Source organism: Orycteropus afer, unplaced genomic scaffold, assembly GCF_000298275.1.
Source record: "Orycteropus afer afer isolate SDZICR_OR568_19922 unplaced genomic scaffold, OryAfe1.0 scaffold00756, whole genome shotgun sequence".
In the NCBI taxonomy this organism is placed as follows: Eukaryota; Metazoa; Chordata; class Mammalia; order Tubulidentata; family Orycteropodidae; genus Orycteropus; species Orycteropus afer.
The window spans coordinates 271,394-296,122 of NW_006922343.1; the positions used below are offsets into that span (position 1 = coordinate 271,394).

General features: G+C 54.2%; 2 protein-coding genes across 2 annotated transcripts in view; one reads left to right on the forward strand and one right to left on the reverse strand.

Annotated features, from left to right (window-relative positions):
• MYBPC3 (myosin binding protein C3) overlaps positions 1 to 16,736 on the forward strand; it is a 35,068-nt gene extending 18,332 nt beyond the window's left edge. The window contains exons 12-33 of the mRNA XM_007957547.2: positions 604 to 736; positions 982 to 984; positions 1,117 to 1,241; positions 1,318 to 1,423; positions 1,524 to 1,690; positions 2,715 to 2,880; positions 3,660 to 3,766; positions 3,875 to 3,904; positions 5,824 to 5,963; positions 6,241 to 6,321; positions 7,218 to 7,377; positions 8,136 to 8,240; positions 8,332 to 8,520; positions 9,835 to 9,969; positions 10,172 to 10,339; positions 11,856 to 11,944; positions 12,095 to 12,290; positions 12,511 to 12,650; positions 12,877 to 13,036; positions 13,128 to 13,264; positions 13,568 to 13,754; positions 16,588 to 16,736. Of these exons, the coding sequence (XP_007955738.1) occupies positions 604 to 736; positions 982 to 984; positions 1,117 to 1,241; positions 1,318 to 1,423; positions 1,524 to 1,690; positions 2,715 to 2,880; positions 3,660 to 3,766; positions 3,875 to 3,904; positions 5,824 to 5,963; positions 6,241 to 6,321; positions 7,218 to 7,377; positions 8,136 to 8,240; positions 8,332 to 8,520; positions 9,835 to 9,969; positions 10,172 to 10,339; positions 11,856 to 11,944; positions 12,095 to 12,290; positions 12,511 to 12,650; positions 12,877 to 13,036; positions 13,128 to 13,264; positions 13,568 to 13,754; positions 16,588 to 16,736 (2,873 nt within the window). The remainder of the gene's footprint in view (positions 1 to 603; positions 737 to 981; positions 985 to 1,116; positions 1,242 to 1,317; positions 1,424 to 1,523; positions 1,691 to 2,714; positions 2,881 to 3,659; positions 3,767 to 3,874; positions 3,905 to 5,823; positions 5,964 to 6,240; positions 6,322 to 7,217; positions 7,378 to 8,135; positions 8,241 to 8,331; positions 8,521 to 9,834; positions 9,970 to 10,171; positions 10,340 to 11,855; positions 11,945 to 12,094; positions 12,291 to 12,510; positions 12,651 to 12,876; positions 13,037 to 13,127; positions 13,265 to 13,567; positions 13,755 to 16,587) is intronic.
• A 349-nt stretch (positions 16,737 to 17,085) lies between these two features.
• MADD (MAP kinase activating death domain) overlaps positions 17,086 to 24,729 on the reverse strand; it is a 54,209-nt gene continuing 46,565 nt past the window's right edge. Inside the window, exons 30-36 of the mRNA XM_042783229.1 lie at positions 22,201 to 22,365; positions 21,899 to 21,971; positions 21,652 to 21,758; positions 19,721 to 19,729; positions 19,446 to 19,515; positions 17,559 to 17,605; positions 17,086 to 17,190 (exon numbers count right to left, since the gene is read on the reverse strand). Coding sequence (XP_042639163.1) covers positions 17,086 to 17,190; positions 17,559 to 17,605; positions 19,446 to 19,515; positions 19,721 to 19,729; positions 21,652 to 21,758; positions 21,899 to 21,971; positions 22,201 to 22,365 — 576 coding nt within the window. The remainder of the gene's footprint in view (positions 17,191 to 17,558; positions 17,606 to 19,445; positions 19,516 to 19,720; positions 19,730 to 21,651; positions 21,759 to 21,898; positions 21,972 to 22,200; positions 22,366 to 24,729) is intronic.

The window sequence follows — 24,729 nt, forward strand, 5'->3', positions numbered from 1 at the left end:
GAAACTGACTCGATAGCAGTGGGTTTGAGTTTTCAATTAGGTCCGGTCAGAGAGCAGCAGGACCCAAGGCCTGTCAATAGATCTCTACCCCTCGTGCCTTGGCTCTAGGCCCAGCCGGAGCCTTCTCATCACGGTAGATGGAGCCCTCAGTCCAGCAGCCACTGCCAGCCTTCTGAGTGAGGGGGGGTGGCTCTACAACCGCTGCGTGACACCCCTCTGAGGAGTGCACAGCGTGAGAGGGGCATGGCCATGGGGAGGGTTTGGGGTCGAAACCTCCCCTCCCTGACAAACGTCCTCCCTCTGGAGCCCCCAGCCCAATCCCTGCCACCAAGTGAGCTGAGCAGGTGGAGGAAGACAGACAGGAGGACAAAGACACAGAGAGAGACACACACTCACAAGGAAGTTGATAGATACACAGAGCAGACAGATAAAGAAACAATGGAGACACAGACATTGCAGAGGGAGACAGGAAGGCCCAGGGGCCTGGGTGGAGGACTGGCAGGACCTCAGCTGCTCTGGGAGTGGGATACCTCTGGCAGGATGGGCCAGAGGAACAGGGTACGGTGGCCAGCGGCTGGGTGGCTGAGGGGTCCATGTGCTCAGCCTTTCAGAGGAAGCTGGAGCCGGCCTACCAGGTGAGCAAGGGCCACAAGATCCGGCTGGCTGTGGAGCTGGCAGACCCTGACGCTGACGTCAAGTGGCTTAAAAATGGACAGGAGATCCAGATGAGTGGCAGGTGGGCCCAGGGGTGGAGGGGGTGCTGTGGGGATGGAGGGAGGGACCCCAGGCGGTACCTCGAAGCGTTGCTCACCGGTGTCTCTCCGCACGTCTCTCTCATCCCTAATTCTCTCTCTTCCCCCGTCTCTGTGTGTGCCTCACCTCCCTTCACTCTGTGTTGCTCTTGTTTCTCTTGCTGCTCTCTGTCTCTTGGTCTTGCTCTTCCCCACCTGGAATACTCCCATGACCCCTTCTCGTCCACAGCAAGTAGGTCCTGGCTCCTGGAGGGGTGCGGTGGGAGGTGCAGGGGAATCCTGATGGGGGAGGGGTTTGATGGGGGCCCCCGGGGCCCAGGAGGTCAGCCCACGGCTCTCCTGCCTCCCTCGCGGCCCCTGCCAGGTATATCTTCGAGTCCATTGGCAACAAGCGCACACTGACCATCAGTCAGTGCTCACTGGCCGACGACGCGGCCTACCAGTGCATAGTGGGCAGCGAGAAGTGTAGCACGGAGCTGTTTGTCAAAGGTGGGGCCCAGGACCCTGTGGGGAGGGGGCAGGTGGCAGAGGAGCCAGGCCCAACCAGCCCTCCCTACCTGCACAGAGCCCCCCGTCCTGATCACACGTCCCCTGGAGGACCAGATGGTGATGGTGGGGCAGCGAGTGGAGTTTGAGTGTGAGGTGTCCGAGGAGGGGGCCCAGGTCAAGTGGTGAGTGCCAGTGGCCTGGGTGGAGCGGGCGGTGTCCCTCCAAGTAGAGTCATTGTCTAGAAAGGCACTTGCTGGCACTTGTTGCCCCTCGTCTGGCCAGGCTGAAGGATGGGGTGGAGCTGACCCGGGAGGAGACCTTCAAATATCGCTTCAAGAAGGACGGACACAAGCACCACCTGATCATCAATGAGGCGACGCTGGAGGACGCCGGGCACTACGCTCTGCGCACCAGTGGCGGCCAGGCGCTCGCGGAGCTGATTGTGCAGGGTGAGGCCGGGACAAGCACATGGGGCCCCAGGGCCAGTGTTAGCCGCCCAGTGCTGCTAGAAATCCCACGAGCGGGCAGCTTTAAAGGATAGAAGTTTATTTCCTCACAGTTTAAAACCACACCCCCTAAAAAACCCAAAAACCCACTGCCATCAAGTCGATTCTGACTTAAAGGGACTGCCTTTGGGTTTCCAAGGCAGTAAATCTTTGTGGGAGTAGATTGCCCTGTCTTTCTTTCGTGGAGTGGCTGGTGGGTTTGTATCGCCAAACTTCTGGTTAGCAGTCAAATGCCTTAGGCACCATGCCACTGTCACAGTTTAGGAGGCTGAAGTCCGAATTCAGGATGCCATCTCTAAGGAAGCTGGCTCTCCGTCGGCTCTGGGGGAGGGTCCTTGTCTCTTTCAGCATCTGCAGCCTGGTCTTCCCTCGGCTCGGGCCATGTTCCCACGCTGTCTGTCTGTCTGTCCCCATTTGTATTTCTGCACCTAATCTGCCCTTTTCACTCAGAAGTCACTGGGCTTAGGGCACACCCTACACTGATGGGTCTCACTACCATAACCAAGGAAAGCCTGTTCCCAAATGGCAGAAGGGCTGAGAGTCAAAGGCGCACTTTGAGGGGACACAGTTCACTCTTCCCCTCAGCTGTAGCCCTGCTGAGCCATGTACAGGCACCAGGCAGACCCGGGCTCAAGGCCTGTGTGACGCTGGGCAAGTCACTGCACCATCCTGAGTGTGACCTTCCTCATCTGTAAAATGGCCATGCTGAGGCCAGTGGTCCAGAGGGTGTTGGGCGGGTCAGGTGGTCCCCTCGCACACTCAAGGTTCCTCATGCACATCGCATCATCACCACACACACACACACACACACACACAATCATACTCACACAAGCACATATACACTTTCACACAGACACACACACCCTGACAAGTGCACACCCGGTGCCCATGGCCCACGTGGTCTCTGCAGGGATTCACATGCCACCCACACACTCTCCCAAGCTCACTGGCTGTGCCCCGCCCCCAGAGAAGAAGCTGGAGGTGTACCAGAGCATCGCGGACTTGACAGTGGGTGCAAAGGACCAGGCCGTGTTCAAGTGTGAGGTGTCAGATGAGAACGTGCGTGGCGTGTGGCTGAAGAACGGGAAGGAGTTGGTGCCTGACAGCCGCATCAAGGTGTCTCACATTGGGCGGTGAGTGTAGGGGCGCTGGCAGGTGCAGGTGGGGACAAGCAGGTGGGACAAGGGGAGACTGAGACAGAGAGACTGAGAGAGAAACTGAGTGATGGGAGGGGAGGAGACAGAGATGGACAGAGAGAGGCAGACATAAAGAGACAGACAGACAGTAAAACAGACAGACGGGAGTAGGGTAGGGAAGACAGAGAGAGACAGCCAGACAGGGACTGGCAGAGAGAGGAAGACAAAGAGAGACAGACACACAGCCAGCCAGAGTTAGAAATAAAGTTACAGAGAGACAGAAAGACAGGGAAAGACGGACACATCAGAGGAAAAGAGTCCACTGCAGACCGAGAAAGACAGACAGTGAGAGATGGGCACACAGGGCCGAGACCCTCAGCTGTCCTCTCTGCCCCAGGTCACGACCAGGGCAGGTTGGGCAGGCGGCTCCCAGCACGGCCAGCTCTGGCCAGAGGCCTGCTCTTCCTCCCACTCTCTTACTCATCACCCGAGCATCTGGGGGGCCCGTGCTGGGCCCAAGTTCACAGAGATTAATGCGGCCCAGCCCCTGCCCAGTGTCCAAGCGCCCAGCCAAGGGGACATGTTGGTGGAGAAATCCCTTCTATACTGCCTCTCTCTGAAAACATGTGAGGGAGAAGTAACAAATAAAGAAAAAAGCATTTTACAAACCAGAACCCCAAGGAGCTAGGAAGAAGAGGCGAAAGCCCCTGGAGCCCTGGCTGGGGTATCTGGGAGACCGGGGCTGTGTGGCCCCCCTAAGCTACCACTCCCTGCAGGGTCCACAAGCTGACCATCGACGACGTCACGCCCGCAGACGAGGCTGACTACAGCTTTGTGCCCGAAGGCTTTGCCTGCAACCTGTCGGCCAAGCTCCACTTCATGGGTGAGCCCACGATGGGGTGGGTGGGCTGGGGACGACAGGGCCAGGAGCCCCTTGCCAGGCTCTGCTTTTCCCCCCTACACACACCACTTGTTCTTCCTTCTCTTGCAGAGGTCAAGATAGACTTCGTGCCCAGGCAGGGTGAGTCTCGGCCTTCATGTGTCACTCTGGCTAGGCCCACTTCCCTGCACCCCACCCCACCCATATCTCAGCCCCACTTACGGGCAGAGAGAAGAGCAAGGACCTGTGGGTGGGGGTCCTGAGGCCCAGCCTCAGCTCTGCCGCTCACCAGACCACAGACCACCTATATTCTCTCTGAGTCTCAGTTCCCCCACCTCTAAAACAGGGCTCCTGATAGTTTGGTTCAGAGGTCAAATTCTTGTCTTCCATGTGGCAGGCTCTGGCTTGAGCCCTAGCCAATGATACCATGTGCAGGCACCAACTGTCTGTCTGGAGGTTGACAAGTTGGCATAATGCTGAGTAAGGAGCTCTGATGGCACGGTGCCTAAGGCATTTGAACTGCTAACCAAAAGGTTGGCGGTTCAAACCCACCAACTGCTCCATGGAAGGAAGATGGGGCAATCTACTTCTGTAGAGATTTACCGCCTTGGTTGGAACTGACTGATGGTTGTGAGTCAGAGTTATAATGCTGAATAGCTTTCAGCAAAGCTTCCAACTAAATGAGGAAGAAAGACCTGGCAACCGACTTCTGGAAATCAGCCAGAGAAACCCTATGGGTCGCAGTGGCTTGATCTACGGTGGCTCATGGGGCTGGGGCAGGACCCATCCGCATCTCGTTCCATTGTGCACGGGTTCTCCACGAGTGCAGGGATGGTCCCACTGCCCCCACCCACATCAGCAATCACGGTTCCTCCTCCCTGAGGGGGTGTGAGATGAGATGAGATGATGTGTGTGGGCTGTCAAATGACATCACAGACGTGAGATTTTATTATGAAATATTTTCTCCTTTTGGAAGTGTCCCTCCTGCTTTTAAACTCCCAAATCAAATATTTTGGGATCCTGACTTCAGGAAAATAGCCCAGGCTGAGGCACAGTCTAGGTCAGTGCTTTCCAAGCTGGGTTCAGGTACCACGATGCTCCATTCAAAGTGCGTTCCATGCTTGACATGACGGACGGTTTTAAAATGAGAAAAAATTCAAACAAACCCACTACCATTGAGTGGATTCTGACTCATAGTGACCTTATAGGACAGAGTAGAACTGCCCCATAGGGTTTTTTTTTTTTTTTAATGGGTTCCATGGTGAAACTAAATTCTTGATCCACCTTTTGGTAATTCAGAAGGCGTATTAGCATATAAAGGCTCTGAAAAGTCCTGTAGCAGAGAAATGTGCTTCACTCAGGGTTTCCTAACTTATTGGCCATGAAAACCTTTTCTTCTTCTTCTGGCAGGACATTGATGTTCCCCCAAACACAGTTTGAAAAATGCTATCCTAGGCTCAGGTGTGGGAGCTCTGGGAGAATAGTGGCTAAAGCACTTGACTGCTAACCAGAAGGCTGGTGGTTCAAATCCACCAGCCACTCCTCGGAAGGAAGATGGGGCAATCTACTTCCGTAGTGATAACACCTCGGAAACCCAAGGAGGGGTCGCTATGAGTCGTGTCCGACTCGACGGCAAATAACAACAACAATAACAGGCTCAGGTGTAGCGTGGATTGTGAGAGTGGTGCATGACTGGCCAGTGTTTTTGTTCTGTTGTACATAGGATCGCTATGAATTGGAGACAATTTGACTGACCTCACCACAACCACCCTAGGCAAACCGATGTTACAAAGCTCCCAGGGAACTGCCTCGGGAGATGGAAATGCAGTAGACCTTGATTTGGTTACACAGGTTTATGCATTTCCAACCCTCCGTAGGGGGTAATTCCATGCATTTTATTGAGTAGAGATTTATACCTTAACAAAACCAACTGAAAAGACAACAGCCAGGACATGGGTTTATTTCTCCAATCCTCTTGCCACGCACCTCAGTGACCTGTACTCCTTCCAGGTTGCCCAGTTTCATGGACCTTTCCCTGACTTATACTGTCTCCTCCCCAGAACCCCCCAAGATCCACTTGGACTGCCCAGGTCGCGTGCTGGATACCATCATCGTTGTGGCTGGGAACAAGCTTCGCCTGGACGTGCCTATCTCCGGGGACCCTGCTCCCACTGTGATCTGGCAGAAGTCCATCACACAAGTACGATGGATTCCTCCTCCATATTCCCATGGGTAAAACGGGTTCATGGGACCCGAGGAGCTCTGGGGTCTGCTCCATGCCCCGCCCCCCTTTGCACACGTAGGCTGGCCACGAATGGGGCGCTCAGAGGCTCAGCTGGCTGGGAGGTGGGACCAGGTGAACAGCCAGTGGTGGGTGGTAAAGGGGGCAGAGGGGAGTCCAGGGGCTGTCGGGCAGGGATTCCCTCCAGGCTGAGCCAGTCCCTCTTCCCCCTGCTGCCCTCCTGCTCTGTTTGCAGGGCAATAAGGTTCCAGCCCAGCCAGCCTCGGACGCCCCAGAGGACCCAGGTGCCAGTGAGGAGTGGGTGTTTGACAAGAAGGTGAGTGAGAGTGAAGTGGGAACATGGCCAACTCATCCTTTTCTACCCTTGTGATGTCTGTCCATGAAAGTGCTCACACCTGAGAGCGGTATGTTCCTGCCCCAGGCAGGGTCCCCGTGGAGCTCTTTCTCACGCCTGGTACACAGTGGAGTAACTGGCTTATTCTCAGGTGTTCATGTCCTCGACACTGTCAGGAAGCCGTCTGCGACTGAGCCCCCCTGGCTCCCTTCTTCCTGAGCTGACCTTGGCTTTGTGTGTCCTCTTGACTAAGCTTCTGTAGCCTTTTTCAGTAAGCGCAGTCCCAGGCCCACACCCAGGCCTGCTTTCGCCCTGTGGTCCTGTGAGTCCTTCTGCAGGCCTGTCTACCAGCGGTCTTTCTGGATCCTCCCAACAGCTCTGTGAGGGTGTGTTATTCCCATTTGACAGATGAGACAACTGAGGCACAGAGAGGCTAGGTGGTTGCCCAAAATACCAGACAAAGCTAGAGCTAGAATCTGAGACCTTTACCCTGGTGCCTTGCATATCATAAAACCAAAAACCAAACTCACTGCCATCGAGTTGTTTCTCACTCATAGTGACCCCTCCTTGGGTTGTTGAGAGATAGTATCTCTTCAAAAGTAGATTGCCCAATCTTCCTTTTGAGGAGTGGCTGGTGGGTTTGAGCTGCCAGCTTTCTGGTTGGCAGTCAAATGCCTTGGGCATCATAGATGCTAAATAAATGTTTGTGAACAAGTTACTTGCATGAGTGCTCCTCCCACCTGGGCTGTGTTGCCTCTGTCCTGGAGGCCGGATGGAGCTCTGTTCCCACCTCAGGGCTGGTGGTCATTCGAGGGGTTGCAGGGGCATCTGAGGTCTGGCGTGGACCCTGTCTTCCCAGCTTCTCCCTCCCTCTTCAGTTGCTATATGAGACTGAGGGCCGTGTCCGTGTGGAGACCACCAAGGACCGCAGCGTCTTCACCGTTGAGGGGGCAGAAAAGGAAGACGAGGGCGTTTACATTGTCACAGTGAAGAACCCTGTGGGCGAGGATCAGGTCAACCTCACTGTCAAGGTCATCGGTAAGGCCAGCCAGGGAAGACCGAGGGGCAACTCCAGGAGGCTGTTTAGGTAGCCACTCACTTGTGTAGTCACTCAACAATCTTCTGGGACACCTTTGTGAGCCAGGCAATGACTGGGACAGGTTTTTCTGCCCTTAAGGAGATCCATTCTAGGGGGGAAAGGAGGCAGAAATATCCAGCAGATTGGCTGTGATGCTGCTGAATGTGAGGTGTGTGCACAATGCCCTGGGAGCACAGAGCAATCCTTGAGCGGGGGCGGGGTGTGTGAGGCCTACAAGAGGCTGGCAAAGGCATGAAGATGTAGAGGGGCTTTGGGGTGTGGAGAAGAACAAACGATCGGAGTAAGCGACCTGGGTGAAGAGGGCTGGTGAGGATCAGGGTCAGGAGAGAGGGGAATGGGCAGTGAATAAGGGACCACAGCGAGTGGCAAGGAGCCCGGTGGCACAGTGGCTGAGGGCTTGGCCTCTGATGGAAAGGTCAGCGGCTTGTGGGAGAAGGATCTGGAGATCTGCTTTTGTGAAGATTACAGCCTTGGAGACCCTACGGGGCAGTTCCACCTTGTCCCATGGGCTTGCTATGAGTCCCAGTTGCCTTGATGATACCTAACAACAACAGAGGGTTGATTGCAGGCTGGTGACTACAGCTATAAAGATCGCTTTGCCTCCAGGGCGGCAGGGGCAGACTCGAACTGCTGGTTGGGGGTGGTGAGGGGCGGTGCAGCTGGGGCCTGGCAGGCCTGACGCGATCCACCTCCTCAGACGTGCCGGACGCTCCTGCGGCCCCCAAGATCAGCAACGTGGGCGAGGACTCCTGCACAGTGCAGTGGGAGCCGCCTGCCTACGACGGCGGGCAGCCGGTGCTGGGTGAGCTCCAGGGCATGGAGGGCAGAGCCGCGCGCAGGGGGCGCAGGGGTGACGGAGCGCCCGAGCAGAGTGCCCGTCTCCGTCCCACCAGGCTACATCCTGGAGCGCAAGAAGAAGAAAAGCTACCGGTGGATGCGGCTCAACTTCGACTTGCTGAGGGAGCTGACCCACGAGGCCCAGCGAATGATCGAGGGCGTGGTGTACGAGATGCGCGTCTACGCGGTCAACGCCATCGGCATGTCCAGGCCCAGCCCCGCCTCCCAGCCCTTCATGCCCATTGGTGAGGCAGCCTTGCCTGGCACCGTGCCCCCCCCCCCATCTCCCCAGTCAAGGGCATCTAATGGCCGCAGCCGCTCTGTGGGCGGCCACCACACTGGGCACACATCCAGCGTCTCCGCTAACCGGGCTCGCGTTGAAGCGCATACGTCCTCATTAGACATACGGGGACCCAGGCTTGGCGAAGTTGAATGATTTGCCCAAGGTCACCCAGCTGTAGGTGTGGAGCCAGGATTCACACCACTCTGACCCTGGTTGACTCCGTTCACCTGTCCAAGCTACTTTCTACAAAATGGGGATAATGACAGGATGAAATGCAGTAATGTAGGCAGGGCATGTGGTATACAGCAGGTGCTCAATGTTCATTGTCCTCTGTTCTTCCCTCCCCTCCACCCAGGGTTTACAGCAGGTGGGATGGGGTGGGGGGTAGTGGGTACCTGAGGGCCATTGTCTGGACCAGGAGTGGCCTTCTGGTTTACAGAGCCGCTGCTCCCAGCAGGGCCATTTGGAGGCGAGGACTCAGGTTTCTCACCTGTATGTTGGGCTGGGAGGGTAGAATAGATGCTGAGGGTGTGGCTGGTCTCTCAAGGACATCTGTGCCCCACTAAGGGATATGAGTCTAGAGGAGGGGCTGGCTGGGGCAGGGGTACCTGCGGGCCCAGGGAGGGTTACAGTTTGGGGAGATGGCAGGAAGCAGACTGTGTCTATGGGGAGAAGGGCCCAGCCACCCCTTTTAGGGACCACCTTCTGGTTTCCTCAGCTTGTAGTTAATTCCCCTAGTCACACAGCGCAAGGACATGCCTGTGTTTCAGGCTAGTTTTTTTGCAGTCACATTGATAACATCCCTGACACCGACACATTGGCTCCTTCTAAGCACGTGTGTGTTCTCTCCAGCATCTTTTGCTGCTTAGATCCCTCTTTTGTAAATGTAAGGAGCTCTGGTGGTACAGTGGTTAAGGCACTCATCTGCTAACCAAAAGCTTGGTGGTCAAACCTGCCAGCCACTCCATGGGACAAAGATGAGGCAGTTTGCTTTTGTAAAGATTTATAGCCTTGGAAATCCTGTGGGGGCAGTTCTACTCTGTCCTATAGGATCACTATGAGTAAGAATAGCAGTGGTTTTTTCTTTGGAACTGTTGTTTAGTTTTTAAGCTGATCTAGGGACATCCTGTTAATGGAGTGGAAATATTCCTTAAAGTGCTTGAAAGCTGCTAAAGGGAAGTCCCAGTGATCAGTGGGCAGTTGAGTGTCAAGGCGCTCCTTGGCTTTCCTGCTGGGCAGGCTCTCTTAGCCCATCGCTGGCCTACCCTCTGCCCAGGACCCCCCAGCGAGCCCACACACCTGGCTGTGGAGGACGTCTCGGACACTACAGTGTCTCTCAAGTGGCGACCCCCAGAGCGTGTGGGAGCAGGCGGTCTGGACGGTTACAGCGTGGAGTACTGCCGGGAGGGCTGTGAGTGTCCCCGCCCGGGCCTGAACACTGCCTCTCTGCCTTCCAGCACCCGTCTCTGAACTGCCTCCAGGCTGGGCTCCTGCCACCCTGCTGGGCACCTATCCTCAGCAGAGACCCCAGACGGCCATCAGAGGGTGGGCAGCGGGGGCCATGTGTTACTGCTGACACTTCCCCGGCCTGGCCTTGCTCCTCCCACCTCCAGGTTCGGAGTGGGTGGCTGCCCTGCAGGAGCTGACGGAGTGCACGTCATTGTTGGTGAAGGACTTGCCCACAGGGGCCCGGCTGCTCTTCCGTGTACAGGCTCATAATGTGGCTGGGTCCGGGCCCCCCGTCACCACCAAGGAGCCTGTGACGGTGCAAGAGATACTGCGTGAGTGTCTTTGAGTTGCTGGCCCCCCTCACTTGCCCTTGCCCCTGTGTGCAGTCACAGGACCTGTCACCGAGGCCCAAGCCCTTAGGAGGGAACCTGCCAGAGAAGGGGGCTGAGTGCTGGCAGGGGCAGCAGTGGGTGGAGCTTCCTCCACGCCCCGGCTCAGGGCAAGCTTGTGCAGACAGCGCTCTGGGTTTGTCCATCAGCCTGCCCTGTTCTGGATAAGGGAAAGGTAGGTCATCACACCATCATCCCAGAGCTCTGCTCAGTGAGGCTCCAACAGGCAGGATCGTCCGTGTCCTCAGGACTGAGCAGTGTTAACAAGGAAAAACTCGTACCCTGTTTAGAGTAGAAGTGAACAGGTTTATTCAGGTTCTATGCAATTCGAATGGGGGAGCTGCATGGAAGGCAAGAAATGAAACCAAGTGGTCCGAGGCAGCACAGCCGCCAACACATTTTTATAGGGTTAAAGCAGGAACTTGAGTTTACAGTATTTTGATTGGAGAGCATGCAGTTAGAGAAGTGAGAGGTGGGACGTCTCAAAGCCAGGCTTTTGCTGGCATTGGTTTATAGAGTATATGTAAGTTTCAGGGAATGGTTACAATACATAACTGCAAAAGCATATGCTTTTTAGGGGGTTTCAGAGCAGTTACCAGGATGTCATAAAAACGTCTTTCCCAAGTCACAAGACGGTAAGATAGCCCTTACGCACGTGTGTTCCTGGCATCCACTTGCACAGGAAATTTCTGATAGGAGTCCTCTAGGGTACACTCTTTCCATGTCTTTGCTGGACCACAAAGCAAAGCATCTCTTTAGCTGCATGATTAAGTTGGTGTGAAGGTCAGTAAGCATTAGAGGGAAGTAACTGAAAGAACTTCAAATGCATTGACCCAAGTCACTTTAGTTTTGTGTATTTCACTGCACATAAATTATATTTCAATAAAATGCATTAAAAAAAAAAATCTTCAAATGGAGTTGGAACTGATGTCAAGGCTAAAGACGGAGTTAGGGCTCCAGCTGTAGACCACAGCCTTCCACGAACCAAGTACCTCAGAATTTGGGCTCTCACACAGCAGGGAGGCCACTTGGAGTCACATTCGCCTATCTGGGATCAGCTTCCCATGTCTCTTCTCCTTGTCCCAACGAAGGATTGACGTGTAAGGATTGATCCTTAAAGCTGAAAACAGGCAGCAAACTGGAGTGGAAGCAGCACAAGCTGGAGGGTCTGAAAGCCTAGATTCACATCCTGGCTGTGTGACCTCAAACAAATTGCTTACCCTCTCTGATCCCTGCTTCTTGCCACAGTATGGTGAGGCTCAGATGGGAGCAGGAAATGTAAATCTTTTCGGACTGGGTAACTTGAGTTGCTGTGGGTTAGGAGAAGTTAAAAGAAGGGCAGATAGCTTTTTTCTCAGTCGTAGCCTTCTGGGCCCGCCTCGAGAGAAGAGATACGGGAAGTTCCCTCAAGGCTGGGGCTGTGATGAGCCCTCACTGAGCCACCACCCTGCACCCACAGAGCGACCGCGGCTCCAGCTGCCCAGGCACCTGCGTCAGACCATCCAGAGGAAGGTCGGGGAGCCTGTGAACCTCCTCATTCCTTTCCAGGTACGCAGGCTCCTTCCCTGTCCCCCCGGGGTGGGGGGTAGGCTGTGGTCTGTTGTCCACATCCAATGGATGGCTGAGTCTCTGGGCTAGCCCAACCCTGAGGCCACGTCCACACAGGAGGCTTTCAAGGTTGAGCTGTCCCTCCTCTAGGGCAAGCCCCGGCCTCAGGTCATCTGGACCAAAGAAGGGCAACCACTGGCAGGGGAGGACGTGAGCATCCGCAACAGCCCCACGGACACCATCCTGTTCATCCGGGCCGCCCGCCGCACCCACTCCGGCACCTACCAGCTGACAGTGAGCATTGAGAACATGGAGGACAAGGCCACGCTGGAGCTACAGGTTATTGGTATGTGACCCTGGACCTCCGACCCCACTTGTTACTAGTCCCTGGGCTGATCTCCAGGGCCTGGGGGGGGGGGCACACCTGGGCATCCACCCTGGAGCCTCCCATCTGCCTGTCCTGAGCCCTCCTCTCAGAGCCCTACAGGAAGTGGCAGGCCAGTGCTCGGCTCCTACCCAGGCAGGGTCGGGAGCTATGTGGTTCTTACTGGGTCATCTCCCTGCAGAGAAGCCAAGCCCTCCCCTGGACATTAGGGTCACGGACGCTTGGGGTTTCAATGTGGCTCTGGAGTGGAAGCCACCCCTAGATGACGGCAACACGGAGATTTGGGGTTACACGGTGCAGAAAGCTGACAAGAAGACCCTGGTGAGCCTGGGGGCCTGGGCTCCACGCGCAGCCTCCCTAGGGCTAGGCAGACCTGGGTCCTGGCTTGCTGCCCCTTCTCTGTCCTTAGAACAAGCCCACCACCTCCCCTCCCTCTGCTGGCCTGGGCCCCTCCACAGGTGGGGTGGAGCCACCAGGGATGTCCAAGAGAGGCTCCTGGCAGGGAGTGGGGCCTGCCTCCCAAAGCCCCTCCGCTCCCCGTGCCCAGGAGTGGTTCACCGTCCTGGAACACTATCACCGCACTCACTGCGTGGTGTCCGAGCTCATCGTTGGCAACGGCTACTACTTCCGGGTCTTTAGCCACAACGTGGTGGGTCTTAGTGACACAGCCGCCACCACCAAGGAGCCCGTCTTCATCCCCAAACCAGGTGCTGAACCCCCACTGCCACCCCTGGGGGGAGCAGGGAGGGCAGCCTAACTTGGTGTGGCCCTCTCGGTACAAAGTCCTATCACCAACAGGTATCAAGTACCAGGCCCCCAGCTACAAGGCCTCAGACTTCTCTGAGGCCCCACGGTTCACTCGGCCTCTGGTGAACCGCTCGGTCATTGCAGGCTACAATGCTGTCCTCTGCTGTGCTGTCCGGGGCAGCCCTAAGGTAGGGAAGTCCAGGTGCTGGTCCAGGCTGACCCAGGCTACTGACCAGACCTAGAGGCAGGGCTCATAGGCTTTAAACTCTAGCAGTTCTCCCCTGTCTTCCTGTTTCTCTCCACCTCTGCCTATCAGGGACAGGCACCTCTCCCCAAATAGGGCCTTGGCACTCACTCTTTGGTCCCAGTGTTGGGACGTAGTTTGGAACTCTGTGGGACCCCCTAGAGCAAAAACACAATGTCAATCTCCCTAGGGTCCTGCCAGGCCCCTCATAGCTTCAGTGGTTTCCCTCCCTTTGCTTGGTTTATAGCCCAAGATTTCCTGGTTCAAGAATGGCCTGGATTTGGGTAAAGATGCTCGCTTCCGCATGTTCTGCAAGCAGGGCGTGCTGACCCTGGAGATCCGCAAACCCTGCCCCTTTGATGGAGGCGTCTATGTCTGCAAGGCTACTAATTTACAAGGCGAGGCACAGTGTGAGTGCCGCCTGGAGGTGAGAGGTGAGGAAGCGCTGGGCCAGAGCCCGGGGACACGCAACTGCTCTGTGAGCACTGACCCTGGGCGGGCCTGGTGGGGGCTGGTTCCTGGGCTCACCAGCAGCGCCACCCCCCAAGTTGGGAGGACACACGTGCGCCATGGCCTCCTTCTCTCCTGCAGTGCCCTAGTGACCAGGCTGGCCAGTGATGGCTAGGTATGTACTCCACAGCACCCTAACACCCAAGGACCAAATCAGGCTGAGCCCTGGCCTCTGGTCCAAGGACAGCCATCAAGAAATGTGGGTGGGATGCAGGTGGCTCTCAGAAAAGTTTCAGTCCATTTCACTCATAAGGGAACCTGTCACAGGTGTGATGGAACACCAGCCCTACCTGCCAGGAGCCTGGAGGGGAGCTGGGGAAACCGCCTTGCTGCTGTGGGAGTGTGTGCAAGTGTGTATCTTGGGACTGGGGCTGAGGGTGGGGAAGGGGCAGTAGGGCACCCAAATTATAACAAGCAGGCACTGAGGGACCTGAGAGGCTGAACTCGCAGAGCTCCTGTTGAGGCTCTCAGATCTTTGGGGCAAAACGTGGTAGGCTCAGGAAATGAGTTGGAGCCAGAGCCCACCCCGCCTGCTGTGTTTTCTTGATCCATGTGTAGGGGCAATAAAGAACGAGTGAGTGCAGGTTGTGACTCTAGCCTCCATCACTCCCTAGAGAACCGACTCTTCTGTCCAGTGTGTTTGTTTTCACAAAAGCACAAGAAAATCTACTTGACCTTCATAGCAAAGTGAGGGCAGGCATTCTGCCTCCCAGAGTTGTTAAACGAGGCTGAGTGGAATCCTAAATTCATGCAACAGCATCACTCAGAAGGAACCTCAGCCTTCCCAACTGCACACACTCTTCAAATGAGAAATCTGAGGAGATAGGACTGAGGAAACAATTAGCCAACAGAGCCAGAACCTGCCAGGTCCCACATGGCTGTCCCGGGCCCATGGCCCCAGCAGCCTGGGTGGGGACGCTGGGTGGGAGATGCTGTGTCCAGGAGCCTGCAGCACAGCTGCACCAGATGTCACGGGGTCCCTGTGAGCACCAAGCTCCCAGCCCACCCACACCCTCATCCCGTGCGGGAGACAGCTAGCCTGTCCAGCTCCAGATGCTGGGAACTGGGGCCTGTTGTGCTCTTACTTCCTCATGGAGAGCATCAACCCAACCATCAGTTTTCTTCTGGGGAGGGGCCACCACCAGGACCGAGGTACCCTGGGAGAGCTCTGTTAGAGGGTATGTCCTGCCCCCTGGGAGAGCTCTGTTAGAGGGTATGTCCTGCCCCCTGGGAGAGCTCTGTTAGAGGGTATGTCCTGCCCACGGAGCCGGAGGTCTCTCCATGGCATACCCAACTGTGGTGGTTACGTTTGTGTGTCAACTTGACTGAGCCTGGCTGAGTGGCTGGGCAGCTGAATGTAGTTATTCCCCATGGTAAGACTGATAATTAACTCCATGGTGGAATCTATTGGAGCAGCTGAGTAGCTGCTTTGGGTATGTTGTCCTCTTCCTGTATATAAGCAGCAGCTTTGGTAATGGTCTCTAATTTATGGCACTCTTGAACCCTGCATGTAGCTGAATCGTTGTTCAGCAGCCTGCCATGCTCTTGCCGACCTTGGGACTTACAATGGACTTGAGTGAATGGCCTGCTGTGTGGTTTTCTAACATCGGGACAGTGCTTTTTACTTGTCAATCTTGGGCTTGTCAGTCTCAGCAGTCAGCAGCTGTCTGAGCGAAGAAAAGCCTCTCGTTCCAGTGGGCTGGGAGCAGGAGGCAGAGCTGAACCCCACGGTTGAGGGGGTTTCACCCAGTCCCTAGAGCCTGGCACTTTGAACTTGGACTTAAAGCCTCCAAACTGTAAGGGAATGAACTCCTGTTTGTTAAAGCCATCCCATTTGTGGTATATCCTTGTCAGAGCAGCACTAGGTAACCAGAACACCAACACAAGGATTCTGGGCACTTCTGGCCAAGAGCCTGGGCTCTGAGCTCAGGCCCTGGCCCAGCCACAATACCTCTCTGGCCCATAGCTGTAGAGGGAAGGGAGAATGCTTGGGCCTTTGTTTTTCTTCACTGCTAAGTCAGTCCACGATTAGGTTCAGGTGTAATGCCAGGCTGGCTGCTCCCTCTAGAGGCCAATTCACAACACACCAAGGTGCCACACGGAAGGCAAGCCTCACCCTGGGAGCCCAGGCATGTGGTGAGGAGCCCTGCGGGGCGAGAAGAGTGGGAAGCAGGGCCGGGGCTCCAGTGTGCCGGAGCTTGGATGTGGACAGCTTTGTCTCCCTCCTTCCTTCAAGCCTGAGATACTGATTTAGTGTCCAAGGACAGCCTTCCTCAGGCCTGGGCTGAGAGGAAGCATCATTTAACACAAAGCACCCAGAAGCCCGAGGGGAGTGAAGGACATTTATTTCACATTCACACAACTGTACATCTATAAATAACGGAGCGGAAATATTTACACTCAGCTCTTGCCTGCCCCCAGGGTCATCTCTCCCTTCCAGCACCCAGTGCCAGGAGGGACTGCCTGCAGACACAGGCGTGTGCCCTCAGCTGGCTTCTCCCCCCACTCCCTGATTCTTGGGCAGAGCACCCAGTGGTCCCTGGGACTCTACTAGCCTTAAGCTCCCTCACACTGGAGGCAGACCATAGGCAGATCGCTGCTCAGCAAATAGGCCACTACTCAACACTGCTACATCGCAGTGACAGAAGTCATGGCAGGCAGCAGCTGCCAGCCTGAGAAATGCGTAAGGAAGCAGGGAGGCTGCCCCTCACAGCAGCTGCCCCTGACTCTTCCCTCCCTTCCCCTGCCCACCTCAAGCTTCAAGTCCCCCTCATTCCCCACTGAGCAGAACTGTTCCAGGTGCCCAGATCACAGAGGACACAGAGCCGAACTCCTGCACTGGAGGTTACAATGCCAAGAACACAGACAAGAAAACACAACACAAACTTCTCAAGGACTCACAATAGTGGACTCACACTGGCCTACACTCAAAGTTCTTGGAAGCCACTGCCCTGACAGATAAACACACACGCGCACACACACACACACACACACTCTCTCTCTCTCTTTTGAGCCCTAAAAAGAAGTGGGAGAGAAGGGACAGAGGAGAAGGTGGAAGAGATTTGCTCAGCCCTGTGATGGATACGCTCAAAGACACACTTAAGACACACAACTGGGAACCCACTAAGCCCCGTGAGGGCCCTGCAGAGACATACACATAGCATCCATTTCCCAGTCACAGCAGCATCGTGCACTGGGAACAGCAAGAGGCAAGGGGTGTGCCCTGGGCTGGGGCCGCTGCTAAATCCCTCTCCATCAGCTAGAGACGGGCCGGGGTGGAGTTCTGAGGTCTTCCTCACTGCTACGAACTGCAGCCACGTACGAGAAGAGACATAACACAGAGTAGCAGATCTCGTGGGCCTAGAGGGAAGAAAGACAGAGTTCACCACCACTGAGATCTTGTACTTCTTCACGTGTGGAGGATCCACCAAGTGGGAGACTCATGCCCTGATATGGGCACAGACCTCTGGGCTAAATATAAGCCCCAAGCAAGGCCTCAGAAACTGCCCCAGAGGACAGAAGTCGGGGAGAAGTATCTCTCTCTCTTAGGACTGAAGGCTCGTTTGGCCTCAGCTGGATTTTTGGCATGTAGACCAAATTCATCTTCTGAACTACTCCTACTCCCCACTCACCCCTGTGCTCTCCGAGGGCCCACCCTGCTCCTGTCCGAAGGTCCCCAGAGAGCCCTGTGCAGACTGTGGCCGGCCAGGGCGGGGTGGCACACTCACCATCGGTGTCTTGTACTTGTGGCTCACCACTTCTTTAATTTCAGGAACTAAAACCGGACGGGCAAGAGACAAAACAGAAAGTTCAAAACTAAGAGCGGGAGTGCCATGCTCCCAGGCGGCAGCGCCTGGCACCAGGACCCCCTTCCCCTCTGTGGCCTTTCACAGTAGCTGCAGCAGCTTAAGCTAGCACAGGGCAGAGCTGTGCAGGGTTCTGCCAGGACCCTGCTGGATGACAGGATACTGCCCCAGACTCCTTAGCTAGGCCTCTGAAGCCACAGTGGCTCCTAGTCTGATGGCCTTGACTCTACCCACTGTCTCTGAGCCCTGGGACGGGAGGGGCTGACCTGGCACCAGCCTGGTCACTGCTCCTGTCCAGGGCCCCTGGGGAGCTGTGGGGGCACTCGCAGAACGTGCTGGCAGCAGAGGGCTGTCTCTAGCCTGTACCTCATCTTGCTGAGAGACCTCTGACCTCATCCCTGCCATCAGCCTGAGACTTTGGTCATGTTACCCCCAGCCCCTGCCCAGAGGGTCCGAGGCAGAATGAAGGAATAACGTGATACTAAACCCATTCCACTTGTAAGCCTCCTTCCCTGAGTGGCAGGAGCAGCCCAGGCCTGCCTGTGTGAGGGAGAGCGTCAGAGGGCTCTGGAGCAGACACACCGAGCAGAAGAGAAGGCGAGGACAGCACCCAAGGAAGGAGGTGACAGGGAGCATCAGGCAAAATACACACATGTCCACAGCCCAGAATGCAAGACTAAGAGTCGCCTGTGCCCCAGCCATGCAGGGGTCTGCTTGGCCAGAGGAAGGAGCAAGGCCCCCAGCTCAGCCATCATCGTGGCCCCGTGAGACTGGGGCCAGAGGGGAGGATGAGAGTTGGCCACACCTTCTTCTGACCCTGGGAGGTACAATTCTGGGGACCCAAGGTTAACAGGGAATGAACTCATCAAAGGTAGAGCCAGAAGCCCCAAGTCTTTCTCCTGAGTTGAAGAGTCCCTCAAGTATCTCTCTGGCAGGAAGAGAGAAGGGAGCACGTAAGGGGAGAAAACTGGAACCCGTGAGCCAGCACAAGGGTGGGGTGACGTCGGGAAGGAGGAGGGTGGGGAGAGAGAGGAAGACAAACTGGCCATGTGAGCAGCTGATTTGGCTGGAGAGACCCCGGCCCACCCATGGCAGGGCTCAAGGCAGGGCCTGGGGAGAGGCAGCACGAGCCGAGGTCACGTTACCTGCTGGAGAACGAAGGTTTTCATAGCAGCAATGAGGGCACAGAAGAATGAAGCACAAACACAGCAGGAACTCCAAGCCCCGGGGTGAGAGCCCACTACACCCCTCCTCAACGCGGGGCGCGGGAGGCCGCCCCAGCTGCCGCTACGACTGACCCTCTCACTTGGAGGCCCACTAGGTTCTCTTTCCTGGAGCAGGTCTGCCTGTTAGCGCCGCACGCCCCTCCTCCAGCACAGAGGCTAGGCGGAGACCAGGTCGGCACAGGGGCCAGGGCAGCTGGACAGAGCACTGGGCCACTAGAGGGATCACAGCGGGCAACATGGACACAGCCGAGCTTGGGGATGGCCAGTCTGCTCTGCCCCAGAACTTTCTGACCACCGGCCAGCCCAGCAAGGGAGGGCGGCAGAGTTCACTGAGCCTCGCGGCTCCTCCTCTAAGCTCTCAGCCCAGCTTAGGCTTTTCTGCAACCCACTCCTCAGCAGCCAGTCTTTTCTTCCTCCTTCCTTTCTCTCATCTCAAGCTTCTCTCCTCCTCCCTATCACTCCTGCTCCTGCGGACCTCTCTCAAAGGTGGTTCTTCTCCCTGCCCCTAGGCCCTCCTCTGGAACTCCGAGGTTTCAGTTACTGCCATGTGAGTCCAGACCTAAGAGCAAAATAGTGTAATTACCAAATTCCTCCAGGACAAAGACGCCTCGAACTGTATTGCACTTTTTAATGTGATTCAGCTCTATGAAAACCTGTAAGAGAGGGAGGGAGGGAGGGAGGGAGGGGTAAGGCCTGGAGGCTCCACCTCTACCCCACAAAGCCCACTTGCCCAGCTACAGCCCCACCCACACGCAGAAAACCTAGTCCCCAAAGGGAGGACAGAAGAATCCACACGCACACATACACACACATGACTCAAAAGCGCTAAGAAGAGAAGACAGCAGAAAGGGCATGTACCTTCCGCTCCTGGCCGGAGGAGAAAGCATGGGAGAGAAATGAAGGCGTTAGTTTGAAGGGTCAAACCCAACCCGCAGGCCCCTCTGCTGGCCTGGGCTGCCCGCCCATACCCTCTCCCCAGGGCAGCACTTGAAGGACACTGTGCCCAGGAGTCCCCACTCAGCCCATCAGGTCTCTACCCTTCCATGCATCCTCCTCCGGCGCAGAGGGCTGGCACGGGTGCAAAGCTCCCTCAGACTGTCCTTGGGGTGGGAGGTGTTGGTCTCTTCCTTGAAACAGGATCCAGGACCTCCCAAGAAGTTATGTGGTGATAATAATAGCAGCCACACTTACTGAGCACCTATCAGGAGCTACACCCATCCTGTTTCTAATCCTTACAGCTATGTGGCTCAGTATACAACCACCCCCATTTTATAGATGAGGAAATGGAGGACCAGAAAGTTTATCTGCCATGAGTAATAAAGGTGGGCTTCAAATCCACATGTCGTTGAAAGTCCATGTTTCACCAATCCCCCCCTCAAGGTACAACTCCAAGGAAAGGGTCCATGCTTCCTCAACTTTACCCGACTGCTATGTGGTAGAAGAGGGCCCACGAGGCTGTTATCTTATTATCAAACAGTGAGGTAAGAGAGAAGTCAGGTTTGACTCCCCCTTTCTGTAGGATGTGTCTTCTAGGGGCAGGGTCTCAACTACAGGCTAGCTTGTCCATGCTTTGTAACTGTCAGACAATTTGGTGGGTCCAAGGAGGCTACGTTGAGGGTAAGACAAAGGGAAGAGGGCAAGATCTCTGGACAAAAAGGTCCTTCTTCAGAAGGTACAGGGCCAGAAGCCATTTCATTGAACGTGCTCAGAAGCCCACTCCCCAGGAAATGCTGGCACCTCAAGGTCCAGAAAGGCACTGAGGTAAACTTCTCTTTGGGCTGACCTTAAGGTCTTTAGGGGCCCAGGCTGAAAATATATTAAGGGGCTGCCAAGAAGCCCAGGCAGCCATGTCCCACTACACCAAAGGTGCCCAGCTAGAGGCCCAGAGAAGGAGAACGAACATGGCCAGTGGAGAGAGAGACCCACGGCCAGAGGCCGGATGGTTGCTGCTCCGGAGAATCTGCTTCACAGCCAGGGCCGTGTGCTTCACACACGCAGACCTGGCTCAGGGCCTCAGGGCTCAGGGCGAGGAACCAGCACATCAGGGAAGGGGGAAGGCACTTGTGTGAAGAGTCAGAGCTGTGAACGGACCTGGGATGAAGCACTGGCCTCAGAAAGGAAGAAATTAGCTTAAGGAATGTCCACTGAGAGGAAAGGATCACTGTGTTAAAGACCGAGAGAGAGAAAAAAGTCAGCTCCTCTGGTGGAATCCCAATGAGGGAAAGATGTATCCTGAGATGTTCCCCAAGCAAAAGAAAGGGAGCAGGGAACAGAGAGGGACACTCAAAGGAAGGAAAAGAATAGGAAGAAGATCAGCAGGAGAAGAAAAAGGCCAACAAACACACACACTCCCGAGAGGACAGACACGAGCTACTCACACACACAGAGAAGCATCACGCACACCAGAAAGACGCGAGGAGGGCAGCCACTCTAGACTGTCAAAGCAAAACCACCAAGCCAAAGCACACCCTGGGAGTGAATAAAGGAAGGCAGAGACACTGCGCAAAGAAGGGGCAAGTGAGACGCTCCCACTCACACTGTGCTGAGTCTAACGGACGGAGGCACCATGGCCGCCGAGTCTCACTCTCCCCCAGCCCCCCGCATGGGCTCCTTGCTGCACCTTCCAGGTGCCCTCCCCTCCGACTTCTCTCTCTGGTCCGGCTGCTCCAGTTCTCCCAGCCCCAGACACCCTCTTCACGCTCGGTGGAAAGCACTGGGGGCCTGGACACTGATCCTCACTACAGATGGAACAAAGGGTGAGGAAGCCTTGTGCTACCACCTGCCCCTACCTGGTTGTGCATGAACTTGAGATTGATCCCTTCCAGGGTGACCTGCAGCAAGCCACCCTCACCCGTCTTCATGTCCTGCACAGGAAACTCGCCTCCTAGTTCAGGTCCTGTGGTGAGGAAGAGATGATTAGCGAGTGAGGTCAGGAATCCCATGATCTGACTTCCTCGCCCAACCTCTGATGCTCAGGACAGATGAAAATAAGCACTCTCGGGAAGCAGTTCTCTTCTGGGGACTGAGGCCTCTCACCAGGTTTGATGCTCTGCTGTCGGGCGGCAGCACGCTCCATGCTATCCTTCACACAGTAGTACAGCTCCCGACACTGTGGCACATGGGGGAGAGAGCCGCCCTGTCACACAAGCCTCTCAGAGTGTCCTGTCCTCTCTCTATAATATCTGCTGAAGGCTCGGGCCAATGCCCAGACCTCAGAGACAGCTTAGTTATTACACACAGTAGCTGAAGGCAAAAATGTATCTTCAGACATGGATTTGGAAATCTTAATCTTAATCTAGGTCTACCCCACACCCAACCCAAACAGAGATCACGGGTACCTTCTTAGTATAGAATTTGTTGAGCTGAGTCTCAGAGCCATTTCTGCGCCATAAGCACAACACTTTGGTCTTGGGACAGTAGGTCATGTTTATGAGCTTCTCATACCACCAGCGCTCATATACTGTCCCGATGTTGCTGCGTAACACCACACAGTCGTCACATACCTGGAGATGTGTATGAAGCAGTTTCAATGGAACTTGTCTCTTAAGAGTCTCTCCCACCTCAGCCCATACTACACTGTGGCCACGGGAAAAGGATGGGACAATTGGTCCTGGGAATGCCCCACAGTCAGGTTCTCTGCTTTTTGCTCACAGGTCACCCTAAGTAAGTAACAGACAGACAGAACTGCTGGCCATATGTCTTCCAGACATGTTCACTGGTGGGGAGTAGGGGGGGGGGGAGTCTGAAAGGAACCTGTGAGCAAGCAAGGAGGCTCACCTTTCAGTTCAGTCTGCGTTTACTATTTCTCACATGCTCTACAAACTTCAGCTATGCAGAGGCCACCTCATGCCTTCATCTTACAACCTAAGGGTCATCTCTGTCGACATAACCAAGGAGAGAACAGTGCAACTGATACTCTGCCTTGTTTTTGTACAAATCTTTACTATAATCCATTACATAAATGATACAAGAACTATGTGTATTGAAAAGAAATTATACAATACAGAATAATATAAATGAAAAAGCTAAGTCCCTTTCATAGCCTCTTGTTTGACATTCTCCCTCAGGTGAGAGGCTCCACCTGGTTCTTAAGGCTCCAGTTATTATGACAGACATCACTGCCCAGTGGTTAATAGCACAGGCCTAAGGTCAGACTGCCTAGCTTGGAATTCTAGCTCTTCCAATTATTAGCTGTGCCACCTTGAGCAAGGTACGCTATCTGTGTCTACCTTTCTTCATGTGCAATGTGAGAACAGGAGTAGTGATAACTTCATGGAGTTACTGTGAAGACTAAATTAGTTAATATGCATTAAGTTCTTAGACCAAAACCAGGTACAAAGAAAGTACCCTCGTCAGCTTCCGTAACAATAATGCCAATTATGCTGTAAGAAATACAGTAATTATTATTATTATTGTTGTTACTATCACGTTGATGGCTCGCAACCCTTTCTCCATATTAGGTTTCTCTTCCTGAACCTCTGAGACTCTGTCTTGATGTCTCACATGAAGCACTTAAACTCATCATGTCCCAAGCAGAACTCAGTATGTCTTCCCAGGAAGCTCCTCCTGCTAAGTCTCCTATTGAGTAAACAGCATCAGCTTTCATCCATTTGCTCAAGTCAGAAATAAAGGAGTTACACACGACTCCTTCCTTTTCCCTCTAACTACATCCAAGTCAGAAATAAAGGAGTTACACACGACTCCTTCCTTTTCCCTCTAACTACATCCAAGTCAGAAATAAAGGAGTTATACACGACTTCTTCCTTTTCCCTCTAACTACATCCATTCCTAGCACATAATTTGTACTCCACAAACACTAGGGGAAATGAATAAAGAATACATGAGACTATCATGTTTAATCTACTACAAGGAGTTTAATGGGGTTCCAAAAGCTTTATGAAGACAAGGGTCAAAAATAGCACAGTACAACTACTGGGTAACAGAAGAAATAAAATGTGAAATAAAAATATTCCCAGAAGCAAATGAAAATGAAAATACAACATACCAAAACCTGTGGGGCACAGTGAAAACAGTACTTAGAGAGCAAATTATAGCAATAAATTCACATGACAAAAAAGAAGACAGAACCAAAATCGATACCTTAACCCAACAACTTCAACAATCAGAAAAAGAGTAACAAAAACCCCTACAGACTCCAGAAGAAAGGAAATAAAAAAGATTAGAGCATAAATAAATGAAACAGAAACAGAAACATGACAGAAAGAATCAATAAGACTAGAAGTTGGTTCTTCAAAAAGATTAACAAAATTGACAAACCACTGGCAAATTTAAGGAAAAGAAAGAGAAGATGTAAATAGAGATCAGTGAATAGAGGTATACTCTAGACCAAGGATAGACTCAGCTGAGCTAATCCTGTACAGACACCAGTGATACAAAATACCTGCAGTCCTTACAGAAACAACAGAAGACAGACACAGAGTAATCCCTCACAGACATCCCAACACTATGGGAGAAAGAGCCAATAGAGCTACTACCTCAGGACCATAGTACTGGGTACACTAGACTCAACTGGCACAACAAAATACATAAAAGCATTGCTCCACATCAACACCTCAACACCAAAAAGACAAATAACCCAGTTCACAAATGGGCAAAAGACTTGAACAGACATTTCACCAAAGAAGATACACAAGCAGCCAACAAACACATGAGAAATTGCTCATGATCATTAATCATTGTTGTTGTTGTTGTTAAGTGCCGTCGAGTCATTTCCGACTCATAGCGACTCCATGCACAGCAGAACAAAACACTGCCCGATCCCGCGCCAGCCCCTGCATATAGATCCCTGCTATACTTGAGCTCATCACTGCAGTCACCGTATCAATCCATCTCGTTGAAGGCCTCCC